This window comes from Lucilia cuprina, chromosome 6, assembly GCF_022045245.1.
Source record: "Lucilia cuprina isolate Lc7/37 chromosome 6, ASM2204524v1, whole genome shotgun sequence".
Classification (NCBI taxonomy): Eukaryota; Metazoa; Arthropoda; class Insecta; order Diptera; family Calliphoridae; genus Lucilia; species Lucilia cuprina.
In genome coordinates, this window is record NC_060954.1 from 40,560,253 (window position 1) to 40,577,415 (window position 17,163).

The window sequence follows — 17,163 nt, forward strand, 5'->3', positions numbered from 1 at the left end:
GTCCATACTTAACACTCATATAAAGTCCCCTTTCACAAAATAACTTTAGCGGTCCTAATCATTGTAAATTGTTAAAAAATAAACAAAAAAATTTTCGAATAAAAATTACGTTTTATTAAAACTGAATTAAAACACATTCATTACTATTGCATTAATATAAACTCAAAAATATTCCAATATCTTATTCATCTTTCACTTCAAATCGGAATTAATTTGGACGTTGTACAATTCTGTTAGGATCATGACGAATAACAACATCTACAACACTCATGTTGGGAGTAAGGAAATTGACCAGACGATCAGCACCTTGGCGAGGTAAACGATCGAAGGGATAACCCATAGGACGACGATCGGGATAGAGACGATCACGAACACCGCAATAGGAAGCGGCATCACTGCAGGCACCCACCAATTGTTGATCAACCTTTAAAATACAAACAATATAAATATTACAGCACACCATTGAGTTACTAAAATTTACTTACTCGATCGTCTTCATAGTTCGAGACCATAACAAACAATTCACAATTCATACCCTCTGGAAGACCCTTAGGAATCAACATATTTGCCGGCCAACCACAACCACAGAAATTGAATTCCAATTCGTCAGCAGAACCAGCTGCAGGACGATTGGCATCCAAATTACGGTAAGTACGTTCAAATGGTATGGTAACGCTGGATTCCGTAGAACGACGTCGAATGGTATTTTGACCAGGATTCACTATAAGAAAAGTCAAAATTAGATCTGGACTATTATAAAACAATCAGATTTTGAAACTTACATGACACAATAAATTTGTCCAATTCAACCATCAATAACCGTTGATCTCTCAACAACATCTGTTGACCTCTCTCGTCAGTCTTGGGTGCCAAGAATATACGTACTGTACCGAAACGTTGGGCACGACTATTGTTATTGACATTGATGGTATAAGTGAAGGGAGTATGTTGTAAATGAGTGAAACGAGCAAACACATTGCCTCTAGGTACGAAATCCATGCCTCTAGATAAATCAACATCAGATTGTTGGAAGAAGGTTGACAGAACATTTGGACGACCACCATCAGCGGCAACCTGAACACCAGAAATAGTAATACCATCATACTGTAATTGGGGCAATGTGTAGGCAGGCAAGCGTGTTTTGTGCTCTTGGAAGATATCGTCAATAAATGCATGCCATCTGTAGAAAACTGGATCACGCATAGCTGTTGCAGAGTCACCCATAACACCGAAAGATTCCAAATGACGATGATCAGGATCATGGGAATATGAAATCAATACATGACCCAAGTTATGGAGATCACCATATAATGAACGATTGGGAGAGATAATTGAAGACTCCATCATGTTACCCAAAATATCAATACCACGTTGTTCATCCAGAGCAATGCGGTTGCCACTCTCATCAATAACAAAACCTTGGTGTATGGCATCGTAAATGCGATCACGCCATCTTTCCATATCGGCAACATCTAAATTAATTTGATCCAATTCACGCCTTAAGTCAGAAATGACAGTGTTATCGAAACGTGGTGGCCAAGCTCGGCTAGCTACCAGGGAATCCATTTTAGGGAAATAACCCTCAGCAATGGGTTCACGGAAATTGTTGTATCTGGTAACACGAGCTAAGTTGTTGCTAAAACGTTCCATATTATAGCGAGCAATGATCTGCTGGTGCATGTAATAGAACAATTCACCGCGACGATCCTTGGCAACGATAGAACGGTTACCAGCTTCGAAAGGATACACCAAATGCCAATGCCAGTGATGTAAATTAATGCCCAAATCTTCACGGAAATACCACAAACGATGTTCGGGATCTAAATCAGATGCAGTATAGTCTCTAGGTACTACAATTGGCATACGAGAGCCTTCGGAGACAACAGTGGCTTCTTCCCTCGCTTGACCTAATACTTTAGAGTCAACGTACTTTTCGGGGAAATTTTGAGCAAATGAAGGCAAATCCATTCCTTTGGTGTCGGGACGATGTAACAAAGCCACAGAGAGAGCATAGTTGAAAAGGAAAGGATTCACACGATCACGAGCATAAACAGCAACACTTTGTAAATCATCTATTGTACGTAGACCCATGAAAATATCAATCAAACGTCCAGCAATACGTCTGTGACGAGGAACAAATAGTGAGAACTGCTCATCACGACCCAAGGACATGGGAATACGTAAATCAGGCAAAGCAATATCACGAACTAGAATACGTTTCTCAGCCTTATCACCGAAACGGCTCTGAACTTCATTGCCAATAGGACGATAACGATCGGTTAAGAACTTGTCGGGTACATCGAAGACCGTACTAGTTGTACCCTTTTCCATGAACACAGGTTCATTGGGACGCTCGAACAAAAGTAACAGATTTTGTTTGTTGGCCATTTTTGAAAGGACTATGTCAGTTTATTTGAAAGTATTTCAGATCTAAAACGATATAACTTGTTGGGTTTCACTTTTGAAACTCACAATTTAAGTTGAAATTTCCTCAATATTTATACTAAATTGTGTTTAAATTTACGCATATATTTATCACTTTACGCACATTCGTATCTATTTTCTGCGGTTTGTTTTTTTTTTTTTTTTTTTGGTTTAAAAAAATTGTTTGTGCAAATGATAAGATGATAAATAGGTTTGTTTTTTTATAATATTGATATTTAAAATTTTAGTCAGAACAATACAGAAGCCCTATTTTGACATTTTTTAACTCATAAAATCAAAAAATGAACTTCCAAAGAAGCGAAAAAGAAGTAGAATTTACTCCATAGAAGTTCTGAAAAAGATATAAAGAAGTGATGATATTAATTTATTTATTTATTATTTATTTGATTCTTGTTATTTGATTCCAAATTCACTACATCTGAAGTCATTCTAAGGAAGTAACTTTTATGTTCATTTTTTGGAAGTTATTAGGAAGTGAAATTGTAGTATTATGGAATAAAACTAATTTGACTTAAATAATATTAACATAAATATCAATTAACTCTAAAATTAAATAGGTTTAATTCAAAAAAATTCAGTACCTTAAATTTTAAACAAAATTGGATTCTTTTCACTTACTTGGAAGTCAATATACATCACTTCCGCAGAAGGTAAACACATTAACTTATTAACTGCTTTTGAAGTGGTAATTAATGTTATTCTTTTGAAAGTACTTCGTTTAAAATTTTATTATTATCGCTTCTTCGGAAGTTGTTAACATTACCTCCTCAGAAGGTAAGCAAATTCAATTAGTTCTGCTCTTTTAAGTGGCGATAAATGTTATACTTTTGGAAGTACTTCCTTTTTTGCTGAGATAAGTCAATTGTAAATGTCTAATTCATTTTCGAAAAGGTGAATGACAAGTGTCAAATGAGGCCCGATTTTTAAAAAAATAGTATCAACAAGTAAGAAATTATAGTTGGGCGAGGCCGACCATATAATACCCTACACCTGTTACAAAAATATGTGTTTTAGTTTTCATAATAAAGCATTTCATATATACTTAAGCCATTTATTGTTGAACAAATTTGTGGAAATTTAAGTAAAATTTTTAAAGGGGACTTTGATGTCCAATGAGGTCCTATAATTATAAAGTTCATGATTATCATCTACCCTTTTTGGCGAGATACGAGTATATTAAACATATTTATCAACTTAAAAGCCCTATTCGGCGAGTTCAGTTGCATGGGGATTAGGTGAAATAATGTTAATCATTTTCAATAGGTGTCGTCTACGGTACCATAGAATATCATGTGCCAAATTTCATTGAATTATCTTCAAAATTGTGACCTGCAGTTTGATTACAAGGTTTACAAGCCCTATTCGGCTGGTTCTGTTATATGTGGGCTAGGTGAAATAATGGACCGATCATAACCAATTTCACCATTTCGTCCCTGGGACAATATAATATTATGTACCAAATTTCATTAAATTGTCTTCAAAACTGCGACCTGTAGTTTGATTGCAAGATCGACTCGGAAAATGATTTTGAGCCGTTTGGGATACTCTAAGACGACATTATTGGATCAATATTTTTATGCGTTATAAACATCAGCATAGACGCAGTATACCCTTCTCACAAAAGTGGTGAAGGGTATAAAAATATTTTTAAAATTAGTTGTATCGATTGTAAAGTTTTATTAAGCCTACATGATAATAAATCGATTTCAAATATTCTCAAAGCGCTTTTAAATCGCGGCCTGTCCTTGAGTACAAGCTTTACGTGCGCAACCAAGTAATTGGATCAACGGACGAGACTTTGATAGTGATTCTATCGGTATATTTCAGATGGGAGCTATATTTTTGTGAATGTTACAAACTTATTATACTCCCCACATTATGGTAGTGTAGGGTATAAAATAATGATATAGTATTTCCAACGACTCTATCTGAAATTATAATGCTTATAAAGCCTTCCTTTTCTCACTTTTTTTAAACGATCAAAACATCGATTTTTAACATTTTTTTATCAAAATAAAAAAAGCCATTCATATGTGTATTTCTGCATTTAACTGAATTATGAGGCTTTACAAATATACCTCATTGTATTGCGCCGGGGAAAATTAAAGTTATCACCTGATTGTGTATATCCTGTAGAAAAAATTGTTTATATTATACGTGGCAGAATAATCATGAATTTTAAAATAATAAGATTGGTACAACAATAATAATTCCTTTACAGTTGGTGCTATATATAACTGTTTAGTTTCGAGGTTGGTAAATTCGAACAAAATTATTTGATTAAAGAACTCGTTTCAGAACCGTTCCAAAGAATAAGTGTCTACTTCATAAGGCTTCCTCAGAACCAGTTCCGAAGGTGACAATTTCGAAAATAAATCATTGGCCTAAATGCTAAACTCAACGAGTACAGGCTATAAGCATGAGTTTTACAACTAGTTATGGAACTAATACAATTTTTGTTGGGTTTAAGTTTTTAATATCAATTTTATTTCAATTAGTTTATTTAAATTTTAGTTAATTATAAAATATTACATTTGTTATTAATTCTTTAATTCTCAATAATTATATTAATTTTGACGTTGTACAATTCTGTTGGGATCATGACGGATGACAACATCTACAACACTCATGTTAGGAGTCAGGAAATTGACCAGACGATCTGCACCTTGACGAGGCAAGCGATCGAAGGGATAACCCATGGGACGACGATCGGGATAGAGACGATCACGTACACCACAATAAGAAGCAGCATCACTGCAAGCACCCACCAACTGTTGATCAACCTGTTAATTAAAAATGAAATAAATATTACAACATACAATTGAAATTTAAAATTAAAATCACTTTAATTCTACTTACACGATCATCTTCATAGTTGGACACCATGACAAAGAGTTCACAACGCATACCCTCTGGTAGACCCTTAGGAATCAACATATTTGCAGGCCAGCCACAACCACAGAAATTGAATTCCAATTCATCAGCAGAACCGGCAGCAGGACGATTGGCATCCAAATTACGGTAAGTACGTTCAAATGGTATGGTAACACTGGATTCCGAAGAACGACGACGAATGGTATTTTGACCAGGATTCACTGTAAAGATAATTATTTAAAATATCACTTTAACCACATTTCTGCTTTATAACTTACATGACACAATAAATTTGTCCAATTCAACCATCAATAAACGTTGATCTCTCAACAACATCTGTTGACCTCTCTCGTCAGTCTTGGGTGCCAAGAATATACGTACTGTACCGAAACGTTGGGCACGACTATTGTTATTGACATTGATGGTATAGGTAAAGGGAGTATGTTGCAAGTGAGTAAAACGAGCAAAGACATTGCCTCTGGGTACGAAATCCATGCCTCTGGATAAATCAATATCGGATTGTTGGAAGAAAGTTGATAGAACATTTGGACGACCACCATCAGCGGCAACCTGAACACCAGAAATAGTAATACCATTATATTGCAATTGAGGCAATGTATAGGGAGGCAAGCGTGTTTTATGCTCTTGGAAGATATCATCAATAAATGCATGCCATCTATAGAAAACAGGATCACGCATAGCAGTAGCAGAGTCACCCATAACACCAAATGATTCTAAGTGACGATGATCAGGATCATGGGAATATGAAATGAATACATGACCCAAATTATGGAGATCACCATATAATGATCGATTGGGAGAGATAATTGAAGATTCCATCATATTACCCAAAATATCAATACCACGTTGTTCATCCAGAGCAATGCGGTTGCCACTTTCATCAATAACGAAACCTTGGTGTATGGCATCGTAAATGCGATCACGCCATCTTTCCATATCGGCAACATCCAAATTAATTTGATCCAGTTCACGTCTTAAGTCAGAAATGACAGTGTTATCGAAACGTGGTGGCCAAGCGCGACTAGCTACTAGGGAATCCATTTTAGGGAAGTAACCTTCAGCAATGGGTTCACGGAAATTGTTATATCTGGTAACACGAGCCAAATTGTTGCTAAAACGTTCCATATTATAACGAGCAATGATCTGTTGGTGCATGTAATAGAACAATTCACCACGACGATCCTTGGCAACAATAGAACGATCACCAGCTTCGAAAGGATATACCAAATGCCAATGCCAGTGATGTAAATTAATACCCAAATCTTCACGGAAATACCACAAACGATGTTCGGGATCCAAATCAGATGCGGTGTAATCTCTAGGTACCACAATTGGCATACGAGAACGTTCGGGGACAATAGTGGCTTCTTCTCTCACTTGTCCTAATACTTTAGAGTCAACATACTTTTCGGGGAAATTCTGAGCAAATGAAGGTAAATCCATGCCTTTAGTGTCGGGACGATGTAACAAAGCCACCGAGAGAGCATAATTGAAAAGAAAAGGATTCACACGATCACGAGCGTAGACAGCAACACTTTGCAAATCATCAATTGTACGTAGACCCATGAAAATATCAATCAAACGTCCAGCAATACGTCTGTGACGAGGAACAAATAGTGAGAACTGCTCATTACGACCCAACGACATGGGAATACGTAAATCAGGCAAGGCAATATCACGCACTGGAATACGTTTCTCAGCCTTATCACCGAAACGGCTCTGAACTTCATTGCCAATAGGACGATAACGATCGGTTAAGAACTTATCGGGAACATCGAAGACCGTGCTGGTTGTGCCCTTTTCCATGAACACAGGTTCATTGGGACGCTCGAACAAAAGTAATAGATTTTGTTTGTTGGCCATTTTTGAAGGATGTCTTTAGTTTAGTAATAAACTTTAAGTGTTATAGTTAAAATAGTTTTCAATTATAAAACGGTCTTTTTTAGTACGTTTCACTTTTGAAACTGATACTTTTACTTGAAATTTCCGTAATATTTATACCAATTTGTGTTAATATTTACGCATGCATTTATTATTTCACGCACACTCCTATCGTTTTTATGCGGTTTAGGTTTGTTTTTAAATAAAATAACATTCCGGTGTAAACTAGTACTTAGTTTTTGTCAAAAAGATAAAATAGTAAAGATAGTGTTTTGGTTTTTGTTTTTTTGAGCTAAACATAGATTGCAGTGTAGTTTTTATTTTTTGACAGCGATTTTTTTAAATTATACCTAAATAATAATTAAGGGTTCTTCTACCCTTTAATTATACCCTACATCACTTTAGTGGGGAGGGTTTGTGCTGATGTTTGTAACGCACAATAATATTAGTCCTATACCCACCTTAAAGTATACCAATCGGTATACTATAACCATAACTCATTGTAAATGAGTTATGGTATGATATGGAATGGATGTTGAATGTGGACATCATCCACCGGAGTACTTGGAGTGATTTTATGGCATATTTTTCTCAATATATATTTGCTTAGTTGAATGATGTAAGGTATCGTATAGAATTTCCTTCCTGAATATAGTTTACACTACACATACCAGACTTAGCACAAAGTGTTATTCGACTTATACTCTTCTTCCTGTCATCAAATTAGATCTAATACAGAACAATAAAATGGACAATCTTAGATCTATATGAAAAGGTTTTTCTCCAGCATTTTCCCATAAAAAGTAGTGCACAATATATTTGAAGTTTTAACATTATAGAAGTTAGTTCTTTTCCTATAACTTGACACCGATTGCTGTTATTTCAAATTTTTAATTAAAATAATATAAACTTTCATTATGTATAGTCATTTAATAGTAATAACCAAGGCAAGGATTTTCATGCACTGAAAAATTTGAAAATGTGTGATTATAATATGCATTATAAAATGGGAAAATATGCACTAAAAATGTGAAAAATATGCACCAAAAAATATTTCTTTGTGAAGTTTCATATTAACAGATATTCAGATCTTAAGTTTTTGACAACAAATATACAGGTTTTTAAGAACTTTATGTACTATAATACCACTTTAACGGAACCACGACATCGAGAATAACAAATATAAAAACAAAGAAATTTATATATTTAATTTCTTAAAGTGTAAAACTTAATAGCAATTCTAATAAAATTTGGTGAATGAATGTATTTTTGTATTCATTATATTTCTTCCAAATTTAATCGTTTGTTACTGTTTTTTAGTGAATTATGGACGTGAGAGAGATGTAAGAACATAATTTCATCAAGTTATGTTTTTATATGGGCACAAAGATGGACAGACTCAAAAATTGGTACTAAACCAATACTTTGAGGACCAATATTTTAGACGTTACAATTAGCAGCACAAACTCAAGATACCTTTCGCACTATGGCGATTTTAAAAATTAAATAAAACTATAAAAATTTTGGAAATATGCAATTTATATGCAATTTAAAGCAAAATATGCAATTTATGCAATTATAGTAAAATATGCAACAACAAATCGATGGCATTTTGTAGCAAATTCTTTGATTCGAAAAGAAAAATAGTTTAAAGTTATTTCGAGTTACTGACTACAAAAATGCATTTTTAAAGAAATCCTTGCCTTGGTAATAACTCAAAGACTAAACTATTGGGATAAAATTCAATTAAAATGAATTCATACTATTATTCTTTGATAAATTCTTATATAAAGTTCCTATTAAAAATTAACCGTGTCATGACAAATTTCTAAATATACACCCATATAAGGGTCACTTATGGGAACCATAGAAAATACATTTATTCTAACCATTATCAACATCAGAATACAAATGTATATGTAGCAATTCCAACTTTTGAAACCAATATCATCCAAACGGAATAAATTTGGTCAATTGTTAGTCCTATTGGATAGTGTGGAATAATTTTTGCTAAGATCATATAATTAGTTACATCGATGATATGATTTCGAGACCGATCTTGTCAAAAAATATTCTATAAAATACTAGAATAAATAGGGATAGCATTTGGGTATTAAAAAACATATTAGAAAATCCTATTTAATTCAAACATATAAATTAAAATAAATTTTTAAAATTGAGCAGAAATTGGCATCGAAATATGTTTTATTTAAACTTTAACAACTAAACATATTATTTCATAATGATATTTAAATTGATGCTACTGATATTCTCATTTAATCAATACTTATTATTTGATTTAATTTGGACGTTGTACAATTCTATTAGGATCATGACGAATAACAACATCTACAACACTCATGTTAGGAGTTAGGAAATTAACCAAACGATCAGCACCTTGACGAGGTAAACGATCGAAAGGATAACCCATAGGACGACGATCGGGATAGAGACGATCACGAACACCACAGTAGGAAGCAGCATCACTGCAGGCACCCACCAATTGTTGATCAACCTTTAAAATAGAAATTTAATTTAATTTAATTAAATACTAAACAATAAAATCACATATATTTTACTTACACGATCATCTTCATAGTTGGACACCATTACAAAGAGTTCACAATTCATACCCTCTGGAAGACCCTTAGGAATCAACATATTTGCTGGCCAACCGCAACCACAGAAATTGAATTCCAACTCAGCAGCAGAACCGGCAGCAGGACGATTGGCATCCAAATTACGGTAAGTACGTTCAAACGGTATGGTAACACTAGATTCCGAAGAACGACGTCGAATGGTATTTTGACCAGGATTCACTATAAGAAAACAGAAAATTAGATCTGGGTTATCAAAAAATAATCAGATTTTCAAACTTACATGACACAATAAATTTGTCCAATTCAACCATTAATAAACGTTGATCTCTCAACAACATCTGTTGACCCCTCTCGTCAGTCTTGGGGGCCAAGAATATACGTACTGTACCGAAACGTTGTGCACGACTATTGTTATTGACATTGATGGTATAGGTGAAAGGAGTATGTTGCAAATGAGTAAAACGAGCAAAAACATTGCCTCTGGGTACGAAATCCATGCCTCTAGATAAATCTACATCAGATTGTTGGAAAAATGTTGACAGAACATTTGGACGACCACCATCAGCGGCAACCTGAACGCCGGAAATAGTAATACCATCATATTGTAATTGTGGCAACGAGTAGGCAGGCAAGCGTGTTTTGTGCTCCTGGAAAATGTCATCAACAAATGCATGCCATCTATAGAAAACTGGATCACGCATAGCAGTAGCAGAGTCACCCATAACACCAAAAGATTCCAAATGACGATGATCAGGATCATGGGAATATGAAATGAATACATGTCCCATATTGTGAAGATCACCGTATAAAGAACGATTGGGAGAAATAATTGAAGACTCCATCATATTACCCAAAATATCAATACCACGTTGCTCGTCCAAAGCTATGCGGTTGCCACTTTCATCGATGACGAAACCTTGATCGATTGCGCTAAGAATGCGATCACGCCATCTTTCCATATCGGCAACATCCAAATTAATTTGATCCAGTTCACGCTTTAAATCAGAAATGACTGTGTTATCGAAACGTGGTGGCCAGGCACGACTAGCTACTAGGGAATCCATTTTAGGGAAATAACCTTCAGCAATGGGCTCACGGAAATTATTAAATCTAGTAACGCGAGCCAAATTGTTACTAAAACGTTCCATATTATAACGAGCAATGATCTGTTGGTGCATGTAATAGAACAATTCACCACGACGATCCTTGGCAACAATAGAACGATCACCAGCTTCGAAAGGATAAACCAAATGCCAATGCCAGTGATGTAAATTAATGCCCAAATCTTCACGGAAATACCACAAACGATGTTCGGGTTCCAAATCAGAGGCAGTATAATCTCTGGGTACGACAATAGGCATGCGAGAACCTTCAGCCACAATAGTTGCTTCTTCTCTAACTTTTCCTAATACTTGGGAGTCAACGTACTTTTCCGGGAAATTTTGGGCAAATGAAGGCAAATCCATGCCTTTGGTGTCGGGACGATGTAACAAAGCCACAGAGAGGGCATAGTTGAAAAGGAAAGGATTCACACGATCACGAGCATAAACAGCAACACTTTGCAAATCATCAATTGTACGTAGACCCATGAAAATATCAATCAAACGTCCAGCAATACGTCTGTGACGAGGAACAAATAGTGAGAACTGCTCATCACGACCCAAGGACATGGGAATACGTAAATCAGGCAAAGCGATATCACGTACTGGAATGCGCCTCTCAGCTTTATCACCATAACGACTTTGGACTTCACTGCCAATAGGACGATAACGATCTGTCAAAAACTTATCGGGAATATCGAAAACAGTGCTGGTTGTACCCTTTTCCATGAACACAGGTTCACTGGGGCGCTCGAACAAAAGTAACAAATTTTCTTTGTTAGCCATTTTGTTTTTTGAATTCAATTACAAAGTATTAAAATAGTTGACGATTTTTTAAATAATCTTCAAAAATTCTCAGAAATTTTATTTAAGTTCTTACTGGGTGAGTTTCAGTACAGAAACTCATGACTTAAATTAAAATGTTTTTAGTATTTATACTTAAATATAGTTCAGTACTTTCACGCATTTATAATCTATATATCTCTTCACGCACTTTTTTGCGGTTTAGTTTTTTATCAGTTTATTCATTACATATTTAAGTTGTAATCATATTATTGTAATAGAAGTAATTACACAGGCGATCTAAATGAGGTTTGTAAAAGTATCTGTATCGTTATTTCTTTATATCGGTATATAGTATTGAATATATTTACGTTTAAGGGTTAATTTTGAGTTATTTCAATATCATCAAAAGTATGGATCTTTATTATGTATTTTTCATAAGTTTCATTTAAATCGATTAAAAATAATATATAATTTAATGATGGTTTCTAAGAAAAATTTCAATATTTCATAACTTATGTTTGACCTTTACAGTTTATGGGTTAACATTCTTGGATAATGCTAAAACTTTAGATGTTCCTATGTTTCTTATTATCTTGAATTTTATAATCTAAACAAGTAGAAAAGTACAGTCGGGTATGGCCAACTATAGGTTACCCTACATCATAAGTATATTTTAAAATTTATATATTTTTCATAAAGAAACTTTTATGTTGAAATTTACGGACATGGTCTGATCCTCATTAAGTGTGGGGAAAGAATATATATTTTTATATAAGAGTTGGTTTTGAAGGATTTAATTGCAATTCTAACAGTTATAAGTCTATTGTGGACGTTTAAAACTTTTTTTAAAGGTGGGTTTGTACGGGAGATAGGGTCAAAAAAGGACCGATTGTTAAAAAATCTTCAATGCAAATGGACCGATTTCAACCATTTTAAATATTTTGTGAAAGTTTTATCAAAATATCTTGAAAACTGCGTTCCGTAACCTTTCATACAAGGTTTACATGAACAGACAGCCAGCCGGGCAGGCGGACGGACATGTCTTAATGGACTTAGAAACTTTGGAATGATTTGACATGGGTTCGAACCCGAGAACCTCATAAACTGGTATTACGTGTGGCCAATTAAACGCAGGTCATTTGATTGAGGTTCCTTAGAGATCCACGTAGTGGCTGTGATTAAAATTCAAATTCGCAGGAAGAGTGTATTGCGGTTAAAAGACTAATGCATTGTAAAGACTTTATTTCGAGATAAGTTCTGTGATTATGATATCAGACACCCCACAGAAGAGTTACTGTGGGACAAAGCGTTGGAAATGGGTTGGTATATGATACAGAATGAATGAAGAATGAGTGTATGGGATATTGCTCTTGATGAGAGTGTGCTGAGTTGATATATGAGAGATGAAAGTTATCACTGCAAAGTGATACTATAAAATTTTCCTTCAGTGTCTATGTATGATCTGAAAAGTATAAGAGTGTCGGATGAATTAGAAGTGTGCTGGGTCGTTAGAAGTTATCTTCTAATTAAACCGTGTTCATATCAGATTTACCACAGTTTGTTCTCTGTGAGTACGAACAAATGCTTCGGCTTATTTGATGCCGGCTCAATAGAGGCCATTCCATATGCGTGGTTGTACACAGAAGTTTTTGTTTCTCGGAAATTAAGCAACAGCACAGCAATGGTCAGAGATTAGATATCTCAAGTACTTGAGCAAATTACACGTATACTGCATGAAATATCACCGTGAAATAGGGACGGAGTTTACGTTAAGCACTTCGATATTCATATCCTCATCACAATCGTTTGTGCTAACACCTAAAAACATTTGTCCTGCATTCATCTAAAAGTATACCAAACGGCTCAGAATCACTACACGAATAAGGCTTTTGAGTTCATAATTATGTTAAATATTCCAATATGTAAAAAAAACATACTAACAACATATTTTGAATAGCAATTTAAATAATATAATATAACAACGAAAAAAATACATCCCAGGAAAATTTTTCGACCTTGTTCTAAAAACAACTTGTTCTAGATCGAATGCAAAGAGAACCACTTCAGATTCTTAAACAACACCCGTTCCTCGAAACATTGTTATGGTTCTAAAATACTTCTAAAGAATTTTCAAGGAACTAGTTCTTTGACATTAATTTTATATTGATACTACACTAGTTCAATGGAAAAATATGTAAAAAATTAAAAATTCATAAACATACCCTAAAGGAATTGTACCGGAAGAAGGGGAAGTTAGCTGATGACTTTTTTATATCCTGTGCAAAAAATAGTTTAACAGATAAATTTTATATAAGAAAAGTTTTCTAAAAATTTTTGGTACAATAATAACAAAAATTCCTCAACAGTTTCCCAAAATTAGACTTAACATTAATAATTTCGAACAAAAAACGCTGAAAAAATGAACTGTTTTTAAATAAAGTATATACGTTCTGTAAAGCATCCCTAGAACTAGTTTTGAGGTTGACAAATTCGAGCAAAAATCATTAATTATAGAACAAGTTCCATAACCATCCAAAAGAACTAGTGTCGACACTATAACGCTTCCTCAGAACCAGTTCTGAAGGTGACAATTTCCAACAAAGATCATTGGTCTCAACGCCAAAGTAGATCGAGTTTAGACTATAATAATGCGTTCTAAAACTAGTTGTGGAACTAATACAATTTTGAATATTCAATATTTTAATCTTAGAATAAATAAAAATACAAAGACAACAATTCGAAATATTTCTTCAAACTAAAATATTTTCCCTGATAAAAAAAACCCTAAACCACATAAGATATCAACCGAAGTAAATTGTGCGTAAAGTGATAGGCGTTATGTGCGTAAGTACAGCTGAAAAATAGTATAAATACAATAAAACTCAAACTGAAATCATCAGTTTCAAAAGTGAAACAACCAAGTCATATTGTGTTATATTTTCTTTAAAACTCTTATTCGGCTAAAATTTATTAACACTAACAATGGCCTACAAACAAAATCTATTACTATTGTTCGAGCGTCCCAATGAACCTGTGTTCATGGAAAAGGGTACAACCAGTACGGTCTTCGATGTGCCCGATAAGTTCTTAACCGATCGTTATCGTCCTATTGGCAATGAAGTTCAGAGCCGTTTCAGTGATAAGGCTGAGAGACGTATTCCAGTTCGTGATATCGCTTTGCCTGATTTACGTATTCCCATGTCCTTGGGTCGTGATGAGCAGTTCTCACTATTTGTTCCTCGTCACAGACGTATTGCTGGACGTTTGATTGATATTTTCATGGGTCTACGTACAATTGATGATTTGCAAAGTGTTGCTGTTTATGCTCGTGATCGTGTGAATCCTTTCCTTTTCAATTATGCTCTCTCGGTGGCTTTGTTACATCGTCCAGACACCAAAGGCATGGATTTACCTTCATTTGCCCAAAATTTCCCTGAAAAGTACGTTGACTCTAAAGTATTAGGTCAAGCGAGAGAAGAAGCCACTGTTGTCGCTGAAGGTTCACGCATGCCAATAGTTGTACCCAGAGATTATACTGCCTCTGATTTAGACCCCGAACATCGTTTGTGGTATTTCCGTGAAGATTTGGGCATTAATTTGCATCACTGGCATTGGCATTTGGTATATCCTTTCGAAGCTGGTGATCGTTCTATTGTTGCCAAGGATCGTCGTGGTGAATTGTTCTATTACATGCACCAACAGATCATTGCTCGTTATAATATGGAACGTTTTAGCAACAATTTGGCTCGTGTTACTAGATTTAACAATTTCCGTGAACCCATTGCTGAGGGTTATTTCCCAAAAATGGATTCCCTAGTAGCTAGCAGAGCTTGGCCACCACGTTTCGATAACACAGTAATTTCCGACTTAAGACGTGAACTCGATCAAATTAATTTGGATGTTGCTGATATGGAAAGATGGCGTGATCGCATTTACGATGCCATACACCAAGGTTTCGTTATCGATGAAAGTGGCAACCGCATTGCTCTGGATGAACAACGTGGTATTGACATTTTGGGTAATATGATGGAGTCTTCAATTATCTCTCCCAATCGTTCATTATATGGTGATCTCCATAATTTGGGTCATGTATTCATTTCATATTCCCATGATCCTGATCATCGTCATTTGGAATCTTTCGGTGTTATGGGTGACTCTGCTACTGCTATGCGTGATCCTGTTTTCTATAGATGGCATGCATTTATTGATGACATGTTCCAAGAGCATAAGACTCGTTTGCCTGCCTACACATTGCCTCAATTGCAATATGATGGTATTACTATTTCTGGTGTTCAGGTTGCCGCTGATGGTGGTCGCCCAAATGTTTTGTCAACATTCTTCCAACAATCTGATGTTGATTTATCCAGAGGCATGGATTTCGTACCCAGAGGCAATGTGTTTGCTCGTTTTACTCACTTGCAACATACTCCCTTCACCTATACCATCAATGTCAATAACAACAGTCGTGCCCAACGTTTCGGTACAGTACGTATATTCTTGGCACCCAAGACTGACGAGAGAGGTCAACAGATGTTGTTGAGAGATCAACGTTTATTGATGGTTGAATTGGACAAATTTATTGTGTCATGTAAGTTATAAAGCAGAAATATGGTTAAAGTGATATTTTAAATAATTATCTTTACAGTGAATCCTGGTCCAAATACTATTCGTCGTCGTTCTTCGGAATCCAGTGTTACCATACCATTTGAACGTACTTACCGTAATTTAGATGCCAATCGTCCTGCTGCCGGTTCTGCCGATGAATTGGAATTCAATTTCTGTGGTTGTGGCTGGCCAGCTAACATGTTGATTCCTAAGGGTCTTCCAGAGGGTTTGAATTGTGAATTGTTTGTCATGGTGTCCAACTATGAAGATGATCGTGTAAGTAAAATCTTTGTGATTTTATTGTTTCTTTTTTATAGTTTATTAATTATTTCGTTTGTATTTTAAAGGTTGATCAACAATTAGTGGGTGCTTGCAGTGATGCTGCTTCCTATTGTGGTGTACGTGATCGTCTTTATCCTGATCGTCGTCCCATGGGTTATCCCTTCGATCGTTTGCCTCGCCAAGGTGCTGATCGTTTGGTTAATTTCCTTACTCCCAACATGAGTGTTGTAGATGTTGTCATTCGTCATGATCCCAATAGAGTTGTTCAACGTCAAAATTGAGAAAAAATATTGAAATCAATTAGAATGTTTTATATTTGATCTTAAATTAAAAGATATCATACTTATAATAAATCTGAATAAACAATCTAAATAATTGAACCAATATTTACAGGCTATCCCATTTGTTGTATTATTGCGAAAATTACCAGATTTTTTTTAAATTGAAGCTAAATTTTCATCTTTTTTAAAATATACAAGAAATAGAAAGACATTTGTGTTATTTTTAACAATTTCCTTAAAGAGAATGAAAAGTTTTCGAGTTGCACATTAATCGAATCAATTCAAATC

At 34.9% G+C, this 17,163-nt stretch overlaps 4 protein-coding genes across 4 annotated transcripts; 1 reads left to right on the forward strand and 3 right to left on the reverse strand.

Moving 5' to 3' along the window:
• Window positions 1-184: 184 nt before the first annotated feature.
• On the reverse strand, window positions 185-2,438 carry LOC111675751 (phenoloxidase 2). Its single transcript, XM_023436578.2, has 3 exons — window positions 783-2,438; window positions 486-721; window positions 185-424 (listed from the first exon to the last, which is right to left on the reverse strand). Exons 1-3 carry the CDS (start codon window positions 2,386-2,388, stop codon window positions 209-211), a joined length of 2,058 nt encoding a protein of 685 aa, XP_023292346.2. The 5' UTR covers window positions 2,389-2,438; the 3' UTR covers window positions 185-208.
• A 2,520-nt stretch (window positions 2,439-4,958) lies between these two features.
• Window positions 4,959-7,245, reverse strand: LOC111675746 (phenoloxidase 2-like). The gene is made up of 3 exons (XM_023436572.2): window positions 5,598-7,245; window positions 5,305-5,540; window positions 4,959-5,228 (listed from the first exon to the last, which is right to left on the reverse strand). Exons 1-3 carry the CDS (start codon window positions 7,201-7,203, stop codon window positions 5,013-5,015), a joined length of 2,058 nt encoding a protein of 685 aa, XP_023292340.2. The 5' UTR covers window positions 7,204-7,245; the 3' UTR covers window positions 4,959-5,012.
• A 2,165-nt stretch (window positions 7,246-9,410) lies between these two features.
• LOC111675744 (phenoloxidase 2-like) lies at window positions 9,411-11,751 on the reverse strand. The gene is made up of 3 exons (XM_023436571.2): window positions 10,102-11,751; window positions 9,805-10,040; window positions 9,411-9,736 (listed from the first exon to the last, which is right to left on the reverse strand). Exons 1-3 carry the CDS (start codon window positions 11,705-11,707, stop codon window positions 9,521-9,523), a joined length of 2,058 nt encoding a protein of 685 aa, XP_023292339.2. The 5' UTR covers window positions 11,708-11,751; the 3' UTR covers window positions 9,411-9,520.
• Window positions 11,752-14,683: 2,932 nt separating this feature from the next.
• On the forward strand, window positions 14,684-16,966 carry LOC111675752 (phenoloxidase 2-like). The gene is made up of 3 exons (XM_023436579.2): window positions 14,684-16,295; window positions 16,353-16,588; window positions 16,660-16,966. The coding sequence occupies exons 1-3, from the start codon at window positions 14,690-14,692 to the stop codon at window positions 16,873-16,875; spliced, it is 2,058 nt and encodes a 685-aa protein (XP_023292347.2). The 5' UTR covers window positions 14,684-14,689; the 3' UTR covers window positions 16,876-16,966.
• The last annotated feature ends 197 nt before the right edge of the window (window positions 16,967-17,163 follow it).

What these genes read in the sequence shown, in the direction of transcription:
- LOC111675751 (XM_023436578.2), bottom strand. Translation starts at nt 2,388, where the DNA reads ATGGCCAACAAACAAAATCTGTTACTTTTGTTCGAGCGTCCCAATGAA. An exon ending in GGACAAATTTATTGTGTCAT is followed by an intron (nt 722 to 782) that starts GTAAGTTTCAAA and finishes CTTTTCTTATAG; the next exon opens with TGAATCCTGGTCAAAATACC. An exon ending in CGAACTATGAAGACGATCGA is followed by an intron (nt 425 to 485) that starts GTAAGTAAATTT and finishes TGTATTTTAAAG; the next exon opens with GTTGATCAACAATTGGTGGG.
- LOC111675746 (XM_023436572.2), bottom strand. Translation starts at nt 7,203, where the DNA reads ATGGCCAACAAACAAAATCTATTACTTTTGTTCGAGCGTCCCAATGAA. An exon ending in GGACAAATTTATTGTGTCAT is followed by an intron (nt 5,541 to 5,597) that starts GTAAGTTATAAA and finishes TTATCTTTACAG; the next exon opens with TGAATCCTGGTCAAAATACC. An exon ending in CCAACTATGAAGATGATCGT is followed by an intron (nt 5,229 to 5,304) that starts GTAAGTAGAATT and finishes TTTAATTAACAG; the next exon opens with GTTGATCAACAGTTGGTGGG.
- LOC111675744 (XM_023436571.2), bottom strand. Translation starts at nt 11,707, where the DNA reads ATGGCTAACAAAGAAAATTTGTTACTTTTGTTCGAGCGCCCCAGTGAA. An exon ending in GGACAAATTTATTGTGTCAT is followed by an intron (nt 10,041 to 10,101) that starts GTAAGTTTGAAA and finishes GTTTTCTTATAG; the next exon opens with TGAATCCTGGTCAAAATACC. An exon ending in CCAACTATGAAGATGATCGT is followed by an intron (nt 9,737 to 9,804) that starts GTAAGTAAAATA and finishes TCTATTTTAAAG; the next exon opens with GTTGATCAACAATTGGTGGG.
- LOC111675752 (XM_023436579.2), top strand. Translation starts at nt 14,690, where the DNA reads ATGGCCTACAAACAAAATCTATTACTATTGTTCGAGCGTCCCAATGAA. An exon ending in GGACAAATTTATTGTGTCAT is followed by an intron (nt 16,296 to 16,352) that starts GTAAGTTATAAA and finishes TTATCTTTACAG; the next exon opens with TGAATCCTGGTCCAAATACT. An exon ending in CCAACTATGAAGATGATCGT is followed by an intron (nt 16,589 to 16,659) that starts GTAAGTAAAATC and finishes TGTATTTTAAAG; the next exon opens with GTTGATCAACAATTAGTGGG.